The 18661-nt window shown below is 49.1% G+C and overlaps 1 protein-coding gene across 1 annotated transcript in view; it reads right to left on the reverse strand.

The window, feature by feature from the left end:
- MYO18A (myosin XVIIIA) overlaps positions 1-18661 on the reverse strand; it is a 202251-nt gene that overhangs the window by 120266 nt on the left and 63324 nt on the right. The window contains exons 3-4 of the mRNA XM_058163839.1: positions 4362-4449; positions 47-156 (exon numbers count right to left, since the gene is read on the reverse strand). Coding sequence (XP_058019822.1) covers positions 47-156; positions 4362-4449 — 198 coding nt within the window. The remainder of the gene's footprint in view (positions 1-46; positions 157-4361; positions 4450-18661) is intronic.

An 18661-nucleotide genomic window follows, 5' to 3' on the forward strand; every position in this document is an offset into this window, starting at 1 on the left:
TTTTGTCTCGTGGTTTGGGACACCTGGCCCAGCTTCCCCCTCCTACCTTTTCAATATCATCTTCGTCCACTTCCAGAATGGCCCCATCATCGTCCAGTTTCACTTTGACTTTTCCCTCTGGTAAGAGGCTGGCAGCATCACTCTTCAGCTGGCTCGCTGGGAAGGCAGAGAGAGAGAGAGAGAGGATAAGGGGCCATGAAGTCCACTACGTTAGGGGTCTCCAACCTTGGCCATTTTAAGACTTGTGGACTTCAGCTCCCAGAATTCTTTGCTGGCTGAGGAATTCTGGGAGTGGAAGTCCACAAGTCTTAAAGGGGCCAAGGTTGGAGACCCCTGCGTGCATAAGAGCACAAAAGTGCCTACCGTTCCTGTCCTATTGTTTCCTTTCATTACGCTTATATGTTGTATAGTTGTTTCATGCTTATATATTATACTGTTGTGACAAAATAAAATAAAATAAAAAAATACAGACAAGTGAGACAGACCCTCACTGGGACAAACCCACCCACTCACTTCTGGCTCACAAATGGAATGGTGCTGCCACCTGCTGGCCCAACCACACAAAGACAGCATTGTGAAACTACTGCCCCTCCCTCCCCAAAACTAGCACCCCCTCTGAAAGCAAGTTAGAAACAGCAAAAGAAAAGTCAAACACTTTTCCTGCGCTTCCTATTTTTTAAAACGCTTTTAAAGGTTTGGCTTGGTTTTTTTTTATTGTTGCAAAATTTGTGCTATTTAATAAAATTACTATTTAAAAAAAAAAGATTTGGGGCCGTGCCAAACTATCAGTTGCCCCTAGACGAGGGGCAGACAGCTGGTCATTTGCATCTTTATAGAGGGTCTTTGAGGCCACTTGGAGGTTTGTCTGTGTCCTCAGGGTCACCTGAGTGGTGTAAATGGGTGTGGAGCCTTCTTGGAACTACTGGAAGGACCTGTGTTGTAGATTGGATATTGATGATGTCATATCCCTCCCCCTCTGTGGAGGGAGGGCTGTTCAATTTGGACCTAGATGACCTTAACATAACATAATAACAGAGCTGGGAGGGACCTTAGAGGTCTTCTAGTCCAACCCCCTACTCAGGCAGGAAACCCTACACCATTTCAGACAAATAGCTATCCAACATTTTCTTAAAAATTTCCAGTGTTGGAGCATTCACAACTTCTGCAGGCAAGTTGTTCCACTTATTAATTGTTCTGTCAAGAAATTTCTCCTTAGTTCTAAGTTGCTTCTCTCCTTGATTAGTTTCCACCCATTGCTTCTTGTTCTACCCTCAGGTGCTTTGGAGAAGAGCTTGACTCCCTCTTCTTTGTGGCAGCCCCTGGGATATTGGAAGATTGCTATCCTGTCTCCCCTAGTCCTTCTTTTCATTAAACTAGGCATAACCAGTTCCTGCAACCGTTCTTCATATGTTTTAGCCTCCAGTCCCCTAATCCTCTTTGTTGCTCTTCTCTGCACTCTTTCTAGAGTCTCAACATCTTTTTTACATCGTGGCGACCAAAACTGGATGCAATATTCCAAGTGTGGCCTTACCAAGGCCTTATAAAGTGGCACTAACACTTCACGTGATCTTGATTCTATCCCTCTGTTTATGCAGCCCAGAACTGTGTTGGCTTTTTTAGCAGCTGCTGCACACTGCTGGCTCATATCTAAATGGTTGTCCACTAGGACTCCAAGATCCCTCTCACAGGTACTACTATTGAGCAAGGTACCACATATACGGTACTGGTGCATTTTGTTTTTTTGGCCTAAATGTAGAACCTTACTTTTTTCACTGTTGAATTTCATTTTGTTAGATAGCGCCCAATGTTCAAGTCTGTCAAGATCTTTCTGTATCTTGAGCCTATCTTCTGGAGTGTTGGCTATTCCTGCCAGCTTGGTGTCATCTGCAAATTTGATGAGTTTCCCATCTATCCCCTCGTCCAAGTCATTGATGAAGATGTTGAAGAGTACTGGGCCTAAAACAGAGCCTTGGGGGTACTCCACTGCATACTCCCCTCCATGTGGATGTTGTTCCATTGAAGATCTCTTGGACCCCTCTTGCAAACCAGCCGTCCTCTCTGTACAAAACTGTGGATTTTGCTGTCTTCAAAAGAGGGGCCTTTTGTCTTTTAAAGGCAATGGGTTGTTGAATCTAGTCAGATTCAGAAGAATGCAAACGACCAGCTCTGTCTGCAAGGAGTAAAAATCCTTTCCTTCCCCACCATCCAGTCAGAGCTGAAGAAGGTTCTTGGATGAAAAGTGAAACGTCTTCAAAGAAAAAAACCAGAAAGTCCAGTTGCCTCTTTAAAAAAAAAGCACCTTTGGGCACAGACACGATGGGCAACACCTAAATCTAAATAATCAATAAATTCAGGGGCTTGTTCTTAAAGTCACCAGCCGTATCGGTGCAGCCTTCAAAAGCTGCAGGGTCCTTGAATCATATAAAAGGGTTTTTGGAGGCCATTTGCGTTCTATAGGTGCTTGGCCACTGTCCTTAATTCTATAGGGGCTTATACATTTCCCAATTTAGAGGAGAATTCAGGTAGTCCTCGACTTACAACAGGGCGCTTAGTAACTGTTCAAAGTTATTTGGTTTGCGCCAATTACCCGACCTTCGGACCTTTCGCCGTGAGCTGAAAACGCATTTGTTTATTCAAGCGGGACTGGCTTAAATTTTTAATTCTAAACTTTTAATTCTAAACGATTTTAATCGGGGTTATTATTTATAAATTTTAAGGGCTTTTAAATGTGATTGTTTTAATTTTGGCCATTTATGGATTATGTTTGTTTTTAAGTTTTTGTTTTAATTGTACATTGTGTTGTTTTTATACTTTGGCTGTACACCGCCCTGAGTCCTTCGGGAGAAGGGCGGTATAAAAATCTAAATAAATAAATAAATAAATAAATAAAAGTTATGACAGCACGGAAGAAAGAGAGGTATGACCATTTTTCAATGTTTACGAGCGTTGTAACAGCACCACGGTCACGTGATCGAAACAGGGCAACTGACTCGTGTTTATGACGGTCGCAGTGTCCCCGGGGGATGGGGGGGGGGTCACGTGATCCCCTCCTGTGACTTTCTGACATGCAAAGTCAAGGGGGAAGCCGGGTTCACTTAAAAACCCTGTTACTAATTTATCGCCTGCAGGGATTCACTTAACAGCTGTGGTCAAAATGGGGCAAAATTGACTTAACAAATGTCGCACACAGCAACAGAAACCTTGGGCTCCGTCGTAAGTCGAGGACCGCCTGGTTTTGTAGCTCCATGCTGAACTGCGGGGGTTCATGATTGGCAGTTTTCCTGCAGATGTTTCATTACCGAACTAGGTAATATTATCAGTGCTGGAAGGGAGGGGGGTTTGCAGGGAGGAGGAGAAAGGGGAAGAAGAGGAGGAAGAAGAGGAGGAGGAGGTGGTGGAGGAGGAGGAAGAGGAGGAGGACCGTGGCGTCCTTGGTGCTCTCTAAGCTGGGTTGTTTTCTTGCAGATGTTTGATTACCCAACTAGGAAACATTATCAGTGCTGGAAGGGAAGGGGGTTTGGTGAGAGGAGGAGACGTAGAAGGAAGAGGAGGAGGACTGTAGGGTCCTAAGTGGTCTCTGAGCCTGGTGGTTTTGTTGCAGACGTTTCACGACCCAGTTAGGTAACATCATCAGTGCAGAAAGCAACCGAGATCCGGACCTTTCGCCGCGAGCTGAAGACGTATCTATTCTTCCGAGCAGGACTGGCTTAAATAGGGTTTTTAAATATGGATTTTATTGGGGTTTATTTTTTATATTTTGTATGGTATTTTAAATTTTAGGCCATATTGAATACGTTTTCTAAAGAGTGTTTTTATTGTAATATATTGTATTATTTTATCTGCCTGTTCACCGCCCTGAGTCCTTCGGGAGAAGGGCGGTATAAAAATTAAATAATAATAATAATAATAATAATAATAATAATAATAATAATAATAATAATAATAATAATAATAATAATAATTGTTGTTGTTATTATTATTATTATTATTATTATTATTATTATTATTATTATTGTTATTGTTATTGTTATTGTTATTATTATTATTATTATCAGGGACCACCAAGGACTCCACATCATTCCGATTTTTACCAGGCATTTTTTCCCCTTCCTCCCCCTGATCCGCAGGATCATTTCAGGGAGAGGAAATCCCCCCCTTCCGGGGTCTCAAAGAAAAACCCCTCTGTGTGTTATTTTCCTGCCACCGCAACATGGAAACTAACCAACTCCGGTCACCCCCATCCCTCCTTCGCCTTGCAGATCGCTCTGGGCCCCCTCCCACCAAGAAATCAAAATGAAATGTTCAGGTGTCTCCCTCCCCAAAGACCCCCCCCCAACCCCCACTGAAGACCCCTGACTCACCCAGGGAGAAGCCATCTCTGTGAACCAGCCACACCTTCTCCGTCTCGTACCAGGCCTCTTCGGCAGCAATCTGTTCCTCCGTCTTGGCCTGCCGTGGGGCGGGTAGTGGGGGGGGGAACAGAAGCGGAGATGTTACGGGCCCAGTCTTGTCCAGCTAGCCCTCGACTTACGACGGTTCGTTTAGTGGCCGTCCAAAGCAACGACGGCCCTGAAGAAGGCGACTCGTGACCGTTTCTTTCACCGTTACGACTTGCGCAGGATTTCCCCGCGGTCGACGTCGTCCAAATTCGGACGCTCGGCAACCGGTTCGTATTTTACGACCGTCGCTGTGTGCGCCAGGGGGATATATGTGTGTGTGTGTGTCAGGTGATCCCCATTTTTTCCCGACCTTTTCCATGTCGAGGGGAAGGGGGAGTCTGATTCGCTTAACGACCGGGTTACGGATGTATCGACTGCAGTGATTCGCTTAAGAACCGAGGGTGAGTAAAGTCGTAACGGGGGGGCAGTGGGGAGGGGTCAAAGCTCGCTTAAGGAACATCTCACTTGGCGACGGAAATGATGGGCTCGATGGCAGTCGTAAGTCAAGGACTCCCTGTACTTTAAGATAGGGGTCTCCAACCTTGGCCACTTTAAGCCTGGAGGACTTCAACTCCCAGAATCCCCCAGCCAGCAAAGCTGGCTGGGGGAATTCTGGGAGTTGAAGTCCTCCAGGCTTAAAGTGGCCAAGGTTGGAGACCCCTGGTTTAAGACGCCACACGACCCACAAATCGCTTCTTGGCTTCACCACGGATTTGTCCACAACCGCTCTCTTTCCCCGATCCCATCCTGCAAACTCTTTCCATCAATGGACGTCTGGCGGTTGTGCAACTCTTGAGTTTCTAACCCCTCCACCTGTCCTTTAGTGGAACACACACACAACACACACACAGGGTTTGTGACAATGAGGGCGAGGGCATTTTGGTTGCTTTGGTTCTCCTTTCCAAAGAGGGCATCCAAAAAGGGGAGGGGGAGTATACGGCATGCATTGCCAACTTTCCCAAAAGAGGCAGGTGGCCAGCGGTGCCTGGATTACCTGCCTCTCTTGAGCCTGGATTCACCTGGGGGGAAAGGAGGAAGCAAGCCTGTTGTGCCTCATCCTCCCTCCTCTCCTCAGCCGGGCCTGCTATCAGACTCCGAGTCTGATAATGAAGATGAACGGCCTGTCATGCCTCCAGCCCCCGGCCCCGGCCCCATGCCCGGACAGAATGTCAGGAATGAACAAACAAACCTCACTCATACGGCGTGTGTTCCTTTGGCTCAGCCATCAGAGGAAGTCGGCCACGGATTGAAATTACTCGGGCCTACTCCTTCTGACCCCTCCCTTTCTCAAACAGCAGAAGACAATTCAAAGTGGGAGGATCCTCGCTTCCGGAGATCTGAGAGGCGACGCCAGCAGAAGGAAGGGAGGGGCAGGCCTGGATAAATGCTGAGTCATGGAGCCAACACCCCACAGCCTATATAGAGGACCTGCTTGTGGCATTCCAACTTTGAGGCAAGCAAAGTCTCATCTAGTTTGCTGAAGTCACAACTTGGACTCCTGCCTGCCCTGAGAAACCTCGGAGGAATTTGGCAAAGCTGCAGAGGCTTCGTTGCCACGCTTCATACGGACTTCCTAGACCCGGTTGTCGGAGGGGGAGGGGGACACGACAAAGCCAGGTGTCCACTCAGGAGGTCAACCGAAAGCCTCTCTCTCTCTCTCTGGGCACTCTGACCTCTCTTTTCCAGGTATGTGTTTTATTATGGCATTTGCCCTCAGACAATATTGGACTTCGCAGCTGGGGAAAGGTGGAAGGAAGGAGCCAAGCTCCAAGGAGAAGCTGAGAAGATTCCTTCCTGGTCATGAAGTCTACAAGGCTGGGGTGGAAGGTGAGGTTCTCGGCACCCTGATTGGAGGCCAAGGAAAAGGTGAGAAGACCATTTCTAGTCCTGAGGTTTACCAGGTTGAGATGGAAGGTCAGGTTCTTAATACCCTGGTTGGAAGCCTGCTCCAAAGAGACGGTAGGAAGACCCTTTCGGTCATGATGTCTACTGGGATGGTTGGAGGGCAGCTGCAAGGAAAAGGTAAGAAGACCCTTTCCAGTCATGAAGTCTACCAGAATGGGATGGAAGGTTAGGTTCCTAGCACCAAATGGAGGTCAACTTAGAAGCTTAGGTTCTCAGCATCTGGTTGGAGGCCACCTCCAAGGAGAAGATAAGAAGACCATTTCTGGTCCTGAGGTTTACCACGGTGAGATGGAAAATTAGGTTCTTAATACCCTGGTTGGAGGTCTGCTCCAAAGAGAAGGTGAGAAGACCCTTTCCAGTCATGAAGTCTACCAGGATGGGATGGAAGGTTAGGTTCCTAGCACCAACTGGAGGTCAGCTCCAAGGAAAAGTTGGGAAGACCCTTTCTGGTCATGTCTACCAGGATGAGATGAAACGGTTGGACCGTTTCCAGCTCCAACAAGACCCTTTCCGGTCCAGAAGTCTACTGGTGTGGGATGAAAGCTTAAGTTCTCAGCATCTGGTTGACGGCCAACTCCAAGGAAAAGGTGAGAAGACCTTTCCCAGTTATGAAGTCTACCGGGGTGGAAGGTTAGGTTCTCAGCACCCTGCTTGGAGGCCAACTCCAACCAGAACATAAGAAGACCATTTCTGGTCCTGTTGTTTACTAGGCTGAGATGGAAGGCTAGGTTCTTAATACTCTGATTGGAGGCCTGCTCCAAAGAGAAGGTGGGAAGACCTTTTCGGTCATGATGTCTACTGGGATGGGATGGAAGCTCAGGTTCTCGGCACCCGGGTTGAAAATCCAGCTCCATCTGAAACGTTATTATCCTGTGACCCAGAAAGCTTTTCTCTTGGCACCATAAAAGGATGATGGAAACCGGCCCATCACCAACCTTCAAAGTTCAAGAGAGGTTTATAATCATCATTTCAACAGCACCGTTGAGTGCCGAGTTCCCTGCAGAGCAATGCAACAGACACACAGACACACAGACACACACACACCTATCATCCACCCACACAAGACTGGGTTTGCAAACAGCCAAGCCTACTCTGCCGACACCCCACACCCCAAGCTGTGAGTTTCAGGCTTTGTTCTGCTCAGAGAGAAGCCCAAGGATGCTCATGCTGTAGAATGGGGTTTCCTCAATCTTGGGAACAGGACAACAGAGTTGGAAGGGACCTTGGAGGTCTTCTAGTCAACCCTACACCATTTCAGACAAATGGCTATCCAACATTTTCTTAAAAATTTCCACTGTTGGGGCATTCACAACTTCTGCAGGCAAGTCGTTCCACTGATTAATTGTTCTAACTGTCAGGAAATTCCGCCTTACTTCTAGGTTGCTTCTCTCCTTGATGAATTTCCACCCGTTGCTTCTTCTCCTGCCTTCTGGGACTTTTCAAATCCCAGAACTCCCCGGTCATCTATGCTTGGAGTGGAAGCCCACCCCTCTTGATGTTCCCAAGGGTGAGAAATTCTGCTATAGGAGGTGAGAAGAAATCTAGAGAGGCCGCTTGGCGAGGGGAAGGGACCCATAATCCCCTCCCAAATAGGCTACCCTATTTGAAGAAGATATAAATGATGATAGATAATAGATAAATGTTAGATAGACAGATAGATATACACAGACAGACAGAGATTAGATAGATAAATACATGAGAGATAGATATATAGATGATAGACAAATATCTACCTATCCATCCATCTAACCTAGTATCCATCTATCTATCCATCCATCTATCCATCCATTCATCCATCCATCTATCCTAGTATCCATCTATCCATCCATCCATCCATCTATCCTAGTATCAATCCATCCATCCATCCATCCATCCATCCATCCATCCAAGTATCCATCCATCCATCCATCTATCCATCTATTCATCCATCCATCTATTCTAGTATCCATCCATCCATCTATCCTAGTATCCATCCATCCATCCATCCATCCATCCATCCATCCATTCAACCACATCTATCTATTCTAGTATCCATCCATCCATCCATCCATCCATCCATCCATCCATCCAAGTATCCATCCATCCATCCATCTATCCATCTATTCATCCATCCATCTATTCTAGTATCCATCCATCATCCATCCATTCAGCCATCTATCCATCCATCATCATCCATCCATCCATTCAGCCATCTATCTATTCTAGTATCCATCCATCCATCCATCCATCCATCCATCCATCCATCCAAGTATCCATCCATCCATCCATCTATCCATCTATTCATCCATCCATCTATTCTAGTATCCATCCATCCATCTATCCTAGTATCCATCCATCCATCCATCCATCCATCCATCCATCCATTCAACCACATCTATCTATTCTAGTATCCATCCATCCATCCATCCATCCATCCATTCAGCCATCTATCCATCCATCTATCCTAGTATCCATCCATCCATCCATCCATCTATCCTAGTATCTATCCATCCATCCATCCATCCATCCATCCATCCATCCATCCATCCATCCATCCAACCACATCTATCTATCCTAGTATCCATCCATCCATCCATCCAACGTTCCTCCTCCCTTCCTCACAGTCTCGTCCTGTCCCTTATCAGTTTCCACGTGTCGGGAAGGCCAGGCCAGGCCACGCTCAGGAGTTGGGAAAAGCCTTACATTCCAGCATGTCGCGCGAGCACACACATCAACCCAGTGGCAGGCGGGAGGTGGAGGAGGTTCCAGGGCGGTGGGGTACCATTCCTGGCCAGGGGCAGCCACGGCGGTCACAGGCTCCAGCTGAGGCAGCAAGGGGAGAGGAGAGGAGAGAAGAGAGAAAGGTGAGCGGAGAGTCAGGGGAACCTGGCAGGAAGGCTCTGCCTGCCCTCTGGAAACTGGCCCAGGAGAACATGCCAAGGGGGAGAACAGACAGACCCAGCAGCTGCAGAGACCAACTAGCCCATCCCAGCCTTTTACGGTATGAGTAAAAACACACAGGGAGGAAGGGGGGGGAGGAGGAGGAGGAGGAGGAAAGGGGGAGGGGGAAGAGGAGGAGGAGGATGGAGACTGTAGGGTCCTTGGTGCCCTCTGAGCTGGCTTATTTTCTGCCAGACGTTTCATTACCCAACTAGGTAACATCATCAGGGCTAGACGGCAGTGGGGTTTTCAGGAAGGAGGAGAGGAGGAGGAGGAGGACTGTGGGGTCCTTGGTGCTCTCTGAGCTTGTTTCTTTTCTTGAAGATGTCTCATGACCCAAGTAGGTAACATCATCAATGCTAGAAGGATGGGAAGGAAGGAAGGAAGGAAGGAAGGAAGGAAGGAAGGAAGGAAGGAAGGAAGGAAGGAAGGAAGGAAGGAAGGAGAGGAGGAGGACTGTGGGGTCCTTGGTGCCCTCTGAGCTGGCTTATTTTCTGCCAGACGTTTCATTACCCAACTAGGTAACATCATCAGTGCTACAAGGGAGGGGAGGTTTATTCTGTTTATATACTCGTAACTTATTGGTAGGAGTGTTTTTTTTTCTTTCTTCTTCTTGCTGGTTCCTTGACTGGGCTGTTGCTTATAGCTTGGTTGTTTGTCTGGTGTTAAATTTATTTATTTATTTTTTATTTTTTATTTACATTTATATCCCGCCCTTCTCCGAAGACTCAGGGCAGCTTACAGTGTGTAAGGCAATAGTCTCATTCTATTTGTATATGTACAAAGTCAACTTATTGCCCCCCCAACAATCTGGGTCCTCATTTTACCTACCTTATAAAGGATGGAAGGCTGAGTCAACCTTGGGCCTGGTGGGGCTTGAACCTGCAGTAATTGCAAGCAGTTGTGTTTAATAACAGGCTATCTTACAGCCTGAGCCACCACGGTTAAATGGTAAAGAACAGCCGAATCAAGGAAATATCCCACCAACACTAAGCAAAACTCCTCCTCTTCTAGCACTGATGATGTCACCCAGTTGGGTCATGAAACGTCTGCAAGAAAAACAACCAAGGACCCCAGAAGAAGAGGTGCAATGGGAGCCACATTCAATTCCATGAGTGAAGGAAAGGAAAGCAGCTGCATTGCAAAATCCACCCAACTAGACAACTAGACGGATCTCGGCTCTAGATGCAGCAATTACACCAATGGCTGGCTGGGGGATTCTGGGAGTGGAAGTCCTCCGCTCTTAAAGCATTGCTGGCTGGGGGATTCTGGGAGTGGAAGTCCTCCCCTCTTAAAGATGCAAAACACGGATTTACCCGAACGGGAGAGAAAGGTGAGGGTCTCCCTCCGCAACAGCCTCTGAGAAGGCAGGAGGGGAGCATCCACAGCCTTCTCTGCCCTCCAGCCTTTGAGTGACAGCCACATTCCCACCACACATCCCAACCTTATTGTCCCGTCTTCTGGAGCTCAGACTCGTTACGCCTCATGCCAACCCCCTTAAGTCCCCCTTGAGAGGATGATGCACACAAAAGACCCACAAAAAAAGCCTTCGCACTCCACGCTTTGCGCCGCAACACACCTGCTGAGGTGCCTCTCCAGCGGTCAGGGAAGATGGCGGCTTCTCTTCCAGCTTGGCTGGTTGGGACGTCTCCTTCGACGGAGACGCCTTGACGGGAAACAAGGAGACGGGCGTCAAACTCTGCCTGACGGACCCCAGGGTGACACAGGCCTACATGCAGATGTGCGCGCGCACAAACATACCCAACACACAGGTGCACATCAGTTGTGAACGCTTGTGCGGAAAAGCTCAGTGCGCATTCTCTTCGCGTGCCGCGTGGAACACAAAACTGCGGTGCAGATGTTTTGCAAGCCCTTCGGTGCAAATATCCCGGGATTCCCAACGACAGCTTTGTCCTCGACTTACAACAGTTCGTTTAGTGACCGTTCGAAGTGACAACAACAACAACAAAAAACAACAGGGACTTGGGACCGATATTCACACTTACGACCATAGCGTGGCGGTATTCCCGCAGTCCGGTGATCAGAATTCGGACACTGGGCCACTGACTCACGTTTATGACGGTGGCGGTGTGTGTCCCAGGGTCGTGTGATCACGTTGCATTTACAAGTAAAGTCAACGGAGAAGCCAGATTTGCTCAACAACCGTTTTACTAACTTTGCGACCGCAGTGATTCGCTTAACAACGGTGGCAAGCAAGGTTGCAAAATGGGGCAAAAGTCACTCGACAGAAATTTGGGGCTCAAGTTGAGGATTCTACGGGTAGTCCTTGACTTACGACAACAACTGGGATTGGAAGTTCTGTCACTAAGCAAGGTAGTCATTAAGCAAGTTGTGGCTGATTTTATGAGGGTTTTTTTTTTTTTGGGAACGGCACTAAACTCATGGCGATCTTATACAAGTAGTCCTCCACTTACAACCGTTCATTTACTGACCGTTCAAAGTTATAACGGCGTTGAAAAGAATGACTTACGACCGCTTCTCATACTTACGGCCATTGCAGCATCTCTATAGTCATGTGATCACAATTCAGATGCTTGGCAAATGATTCATACTTATGACCATCGCAGTCCCGGGGTCACGTGATCCCCTTTTGCGACCTTCTGACCAGCAAAGTCAAATGGGGACACCAGATCCGCTTAATGACCGTGTTGCTAAGTGCAATGATTCTCTTAGCAAAAGGGGCGAGGGAAGTCGTAAAACGGGGCAAACTCACTTAACGTTTCACTTAGCAAGCATACATTTCTGGCTCAATGGTGGTTGTAACTCGAGGACTGCCGGTAAGCACAAATTGGCCGCTCCTCACAGAAGTGTCCAACTTCCCACCTGCCAAACCAATCCCAGCTTTTAAAATGGAGGGTTTAAAATAAATCCCCCAACCATAGTTCAACGTAGAAACCTTTGCTCCATCAATGCAAAAGCCGGTTTGGGCAATGGTGATTTGGCCCCCATTTCGGTGGCAAAACTGGGGGGGGTCTCATCTGCCCCCTTCCCTATTTATGGGGGTCTTCAGCCTTTTATCAGCCCAACATGCCACACAAAGCGGTGCTAGGAAAACCCCAAAATGAGCCTCCCCTGTTCTTGATGCGAAGATTCTGCGCTTTGGGGTTCAAGGCAAGGCGCAAAAGATTACGGATAGTTCTCGACTTACGATCGTTCGCTTAGTGACCACACTAAACAGCACTGAAAAAAGGGGCCTGCTCTGACTGTTTTTCACACTTACGATCGCGGTTCACGTGATTAAAATTCAGCTGACTCATATTTGTGACGGTCGCGGTGTCCCAGGGCCACGTGATTCCCCCTTGGCGACCTTCTGACCAGCAAAGTCCATGGGGCAAGCCTGATACACAATTATGTGATTCACTTAATGGCCGCGGCAAGGAAGGTTGTAAACCGGGGCAAAACTCCCTTAACGAGCGTCTCGCTTCGCAGCAGAGATCTGGGGCTCATTTGTGGGTCGTAGGTCGAGGACTAACTGCACTTCAGCTAAAAGTGCCCTCCAGCGGAACTGGCACAGGGCCAAGTGCAAGGGAAGAGAGGTGCGCATGCCCAACAATGCTTTGGCACAGCAAGATTCGCACCATGCACCCGGATACCACATGTCACTGCACCTATCACCCCTCTCCCTAAACCAGGGCTGGGTTGGATGACCCATGGCCCTTGGATTATTATTATTATTATTATTATTTATTAGATTTATAAACCGCCCTTCTCCCGAAGGACTCAGGGCGGTGTACAGCCAGGATAAAAGAAAGCAATATACAGTTAAAATACAATTAAAAAACTTATTATACTATATGGCCGGGATTAGAATAATTAAGAATCTAAAAACCCCAATTAAAAACAGAGAAAAATTTAAAATTTAAAATTAAACAACTTGTGGACTTCAACTCCCAAAATTTCTGAGCCAGCATTGGGGAAGGGGGGGGGTTCAGGAACTCTGGGAGTTGAAGTCCATGCTTTACTCGGGAATTCTGGGAACTGACGTCCATTTCCTGGCTCAGGAATTCTGGGAGTTGAAGTCTACGAGTCATCCCAGGGCCATAGTTCCCCAACCCTGCCCTAAAGAAAGGACAAATCACATGCCAAGCGGAATGGGGTGGGGGGGGGTCGCTGTACCCCGAGCCCCCCAAGCCAAGCTCATGAGTCCAAAAACCATGCCACGTGCACTGGTACCTGGCTGGGCGGCTTTGCCAGGCCTTCGGAGGGCTGCTTGGCCTCTGGGGGGCTTTGGGCCCCCGAGGGCTTCCCTTCCGGAAGGGGTGGGGGCTTCTCCGTCTTCTCGGGGGGCGGCACCTCCTCTTTCTTCCCACGCTGCCTGGAGTGGGGCCGGTGCTCCCTGGTCTTGGCTCGAGACATGAGGCTTTTCAGCCCGACCGAGAGGTCATCTTTGAGGGCAGCCTCCTTGGGCTGAGGCTTCAGGGATGCAGAGGGCCGAGGAGGGGGAGACAGTATCCGGGGGGGCGGGGAGAGGACCCTGGGGGCGGCCTTTTCCTTCTTTTTGCTCGGCTCAGGGCCCTTGGGGGGATTGGGGGGCTCCTTGGCGGCTTCGGCCTCCTCTGCAGGAAGCACTTTGTGCACCAGGCTGCGCATGGCCTTGGCCACTTTGGTTCGGGAGAGGCTGGAGGGGTCCTGGCCGGGGGTCCCGGGCTGAGTCTCTGCGTGGGGCCCCTCCAGCCCATTCACAGCTTGGCTGGAAGGCTGGGCCTCCCCGTTGATGAGTGGCTCCGGGCTCTTCCCCTTGCTTGGGGAATGCTTGGGGGGCTCCCGGCTCTGGAGACGGTGGTGGGACGCTTCCTTCTCCGCGATCGGGGATTCTGACTAGAGTCACAGACAGACAGAAGAAGGGGTTAGCGAGAGAAGAGAAACGCTGGAGATCGGGGTTCAAATGAAGGGGAGCTGGGTGCCCCTGTTAGCTGGGTAGTTTCTTTCCTTGTAGACGTTTCATGACCCAACTAGGTAACGTTATCAGGGAAGGAAGGAAGGAAGGAAGGAAGGAAGGAAGGAAGGAAGGAAGGAAGGAAGGAAGGAAGGAAGGAAGGAAGGAAGGAAGGAAGGAAGGAAGGAAGGAAGGAAGGAAGGAAGGAAGGAGAATTGAGGGAGGGAGGGAGGGAGGAAGGAGAATTGAGGAAGGAAGGAAGGAAGGAAGGAAGGAAGGAAGGAAGGAAGGAAGGAAGGAAGGAAGGAAGGAAGGAAGGAGAATTGAGGGAGGGAGGGAGGGAGGGAGGAAGGAAGGAGGGTGAGGGAGGGAGGAGGGAGGAAGGGAGGAGGGAGGAGAAAGGAAGGAAGGAAGGAAGGAAGGAGAATTGAGGGAGGGAGGGAGGAGGAGGAAGGGAGGAAGGAAGAATTGAGGAAGGAAGGAAGGAAGGAGGGTGAGGGAGGGAGGAGGGAGGGAGGGAGGAGGAGGAGGGAGGAAGGAAGGAAGGAAGGAAGGAAGGAGAATTGAGGGAGGGAGGGAGGGAGGAGGGAGGAGGGAGGAAGGAAGGAAGGAAGGAAGGAAGGAAGGAAGGAAGGAAGGAAGGAAGGAAGGAGAATTGAGGGAGGGAGGGAGGGAGGGAGGGAGGGAGGGAGGAAGGAAGGAAGGATGGCTGTGGGGTCCTTGGTACTCTCTGTACTTGGTGGTTTTCTTGCAAACGTTTCATGACCCAGCTAGGTAACATCATCAGTGGTAGGAGGGAGTGGGGTTTGCTTTCTGATTCTCTACAAGTGGGCCCAACATCCTAATCAAGGAACTACCAAGAAGAAAAGAACTCCCACATCAACAGGGACAGGGCAAGCTATAACATATAAACAGAGAGCAAACTGCACCCTTTCGAAGCACTGATGATGTTCCCTAGTTGGGTCATGAAACGTCTGCAAGAAAACCACCCAACTCAAGAGAGCACCAAGGACCCCATAGTCCTTTTCCTCCTCTTCCCCCCCCCAACCCTCCTCCTCCTCCTCCACTCTGCAAAGCCCCTCTCCCTTCTATGGTAACACTGATGATGTTACCTAGTTGGGTCATGAAACGTCTGCAAGGAAACCACCCGGTTCAAGAGAGCACCAAGAACCCCACATAAAGGGGTTACAGGTAGGTCCAACCGCCAAAGCGTCCCCCACCCACAAGGACCTCTGTCGCTTTGCATGGGGTACATGTTGGGGTACATGCATGTACCCCAACAGCTTCTGCACCACAGACAACAAACTCCTCCTGCATCTGATCCCACTTGGCTCAAAGGAAGCATTCACTCTGCATAGCCAGGAGGGCCCACCTAACCCCGACCCCCCCCCCAAAAACTTATCGTGTGACCCACAAGTCGGCCTAGACTGGGCTGAAGTCAACACTCAAAACACGGATTCACTTACGGGACCCTCCTCGTTCCCGTTTTTTTTCACGGTCAACACTTTGTCTTCATCCTTAACCTGGGGAGGGGGAGGAAGAGAAAGAGGCAAGGTTTTGTTCGGGCCGGCACGTCGGAAGTGTGTCACAGCTACACGCACACACGCGTGAAGGCACTTTCGGAGGGTGTTTGTGTCCCCTGCTTAGCACGGGTCTCACAGGAATGCGAGGGGCTACAATGGCCCACCTGGGGGTCCTGCTTGGACAAACGCTGATAGAGCCAACTTGCAGGAGGTGTTTAAACCTCACGCCTGGGGTCTCGGTGCAAGGAAGGAAACCAAGCCGGCCACAGCTGGATTTCAAGGAAAACCTCACCTGGCAAAAATCTGGTTTACTCTATCTACAGCTGTTTGGCCCATAGTTGTGGTTCACCTGTGCAGGTAGTCCTAGACTTACAACCGTTTATTTAGCGACCGTTCAAAGTTTACAACAACACTGAGAAAAGTGACTTATTTTTTTCCACGCTTACGACCGTTGCATGCTTGGCAACTGACTCGTATTTATGACGGTCGCAGCGTCCCGGGGTCACGTGCTCCCCTCTTGCGACCTTCCGACCAGCAAAGTCAATGGGGGAGCCGGATTCACTTAACAACGGTGTGACTAACTTAACAACGGGGGCAAGGAAAGTCGTAAAACGGGACGAGGCTCACGTCACCACTGTCTCGCTTAGCCACGGAAATGTTGGGCTAGATGACGGTCGTAAATCGAGGATTACCTGTAGCCCACGGCAGGCAATTACTGGCCCTTGTTAGTACCATTTCTGACCACCGTAAAATATTTCATTTAAAGCTTTTATATGACTATAGACCGAAGAAGGGTTTAGAATGTTATTTTGGTGTTCTATTTCCTTTATCTTAATTGTTCTTTTGGAACAAGGGACCTTAATGGCTTGGCAAAGATTAACAGATTGTTGGAAGGGACCCTGTAGATCATCTAGTCCAACACCCACCCACCCACCCACCCGCCCAAGCAGGAGACCCTACACCAGGAGGGGGAGCTGGCCGTAACTCCTGAGAAGCTCACAAAAGCTCCTGCTTTTTAATAAAAAGTGAAGAGCCGAAAAGGTGTTAACAGGCTCTTCCTGATTTTAATTTTATTTATTTTTTTGCAGCTGTGTTAAACTTATCAAATTTGCAGTTTATAGAAAATGATGCAGGAAAATTTTTGCAGAGGATGCGATCAAAGCAAACCGCAGGCAGCTCTATTCGTCCTGAAGCCCTGCAATGAACCCACAACATGTTATTTCAAACCTGGACTGTGAATAAAATTTGTGGGGTATCGCAGGAGCATCATTTGGTTAACAGAGCCCCTGGCAAAAAGCAGTCCTTGACTTATGACCGATTGCTTAGGGGCCGTTCCAGTCTATGATGGGTCCCCCCAAAAAATGGATCTACCATGACCCGGATATGAAGTTCTGACACCCACTACGGACCCTCCCCCCCCAGTGGTCCTGTGATCTCATTTTTGGCACTCCGCAAGTGGCCTGCATTCAGGGGCGCCCATGTGGCACAATGGGTTTGTTTAACGACTGTGGTGACGTGGAATGGAATGGAGCAGAACAGAACAGCAGAACAGAATGGAACAGAACATAGATTAGAAATAGAATAGAACAGAACAGAATAGAATAATAGAGTTGGAAGGGACCTTGGAGGTCTTCTAGTCCAACCCCTGCTTAGGCAGGACACCCTACACCACTTCAGACAGATGGTTGTCCAACATTTTCTTAAAAATTTCCAGTGTTGGAGCATTTACAACTTCTGGAGGCAAGTCGTTCCACTGATTAATTGTTCTCACTGTCAGGAAATTTCTCCTTAGTTCTAGGTTGCTTCTCTCCTTGATTAGTTTCCACCCATTGCTTCTTGTTCTACCCTCAGGTGCATTGGAGAATAGCTTGACTCCCTCTTCTTTGTGGCAACCCCTGAGATAATATATTGGAAGACTGCTATCATGTCTCCCCAGTCCTTTTTATTAAACTAGACGTACCCAGTTCCTGCAACCGTTCTTCCTATGTTTTAGCCTCCAGTCCCCTAATCCTCTTTGTTGCTTTTGTCTGCATTCTTTCTAGAGTCTCAGCATCTTTTTTACATTGTGGTGTGGGTCACCTGGCCCAGCTTCCCCCTCCTACCTTTTCAATATCATCTTCTAGAAATAGAATATCGAATAGAATAGGGGAGGGGGAAATCGGGTAGGAGGAGGAGGAGGAGGAGGAGAGAGGAGAGGAGAGGAACAGAAACAGAAACCTAAGACTTGAAGGGACCTGGGAGGTCATTTAATCAAGCCCCTTGCCCAAAGCAGGTGACCTTATGCCGTTTCAGAAAACACTGAGATCTACCATGCCTGGAGCAAAATGATGCCCCAACAGGTACAAAGACCAGAAACACACTCTGAGCCTCCCCAAAGCTGGATTTCGGGGTGGGGTGGGGCTTTTTCAAGAGACCCCTACAAAGGTTACCAGCGCCTCTCCTAAAAGTGCTGAATACCCCCCCCCCCAGGTTGCCCACCCTGAGAGTAGCCGTGGGGTCCCATGCGATGAACGGTGCAAAATTCCTGCGTGAAGGAACTCCCACCCACCCAAAAGAAACAGGCACACAGGGCCCCCCACCCCATACTTTGCACACAACCCTACAACTCACGGAAGAGGTGCAGTTAGTGAACAAAACTGATTCTCGTGCAAGTTATTCTCCCAGATTTGGAGGGAGGGAGGCTAGGAAAAGCCCTGGAGGGAAGGGCTGTCCCTTGGCTCAGCAGAGTTTGGGGAGGGGGGGAGGCATAGACTGATCCAAGGCCAATCAGAGCGCCCCCCCCCTGTGGTTGTTGACAGAAATAATCCAGAGCTGAAGTGTCTCTGGCGCCAATGCTGCCATGGGCCAGAAGCCCCTTTCCCCCATTTTTGCATGCTTCCCCCACCCCCACCCCCAGGTTCACTGCAACGTGTCAAAGCATGCAAGGAAATAAAGGGGGGGGGCGAGGGGGGGGAGAAACACTAGCAGACACACAACCA

The sequence above is a fragment of the Ahaetulla prasina genome, chromosome 1 (assembly GCF_028640845.1).
Source record: "Ahaetulla prasina isolate Xishuangbanna chromosome 1, ASM2864084v1, whole genome shotgun sequence".
In the NCBI taxonomy this organism is placed as follows: domain Eukaryota; kingdom Metazoa; phylum Chordata; class Lepidosauria; order Squamata; family Colubridae; genus Ahaetulla; species Ahaetulla prasina.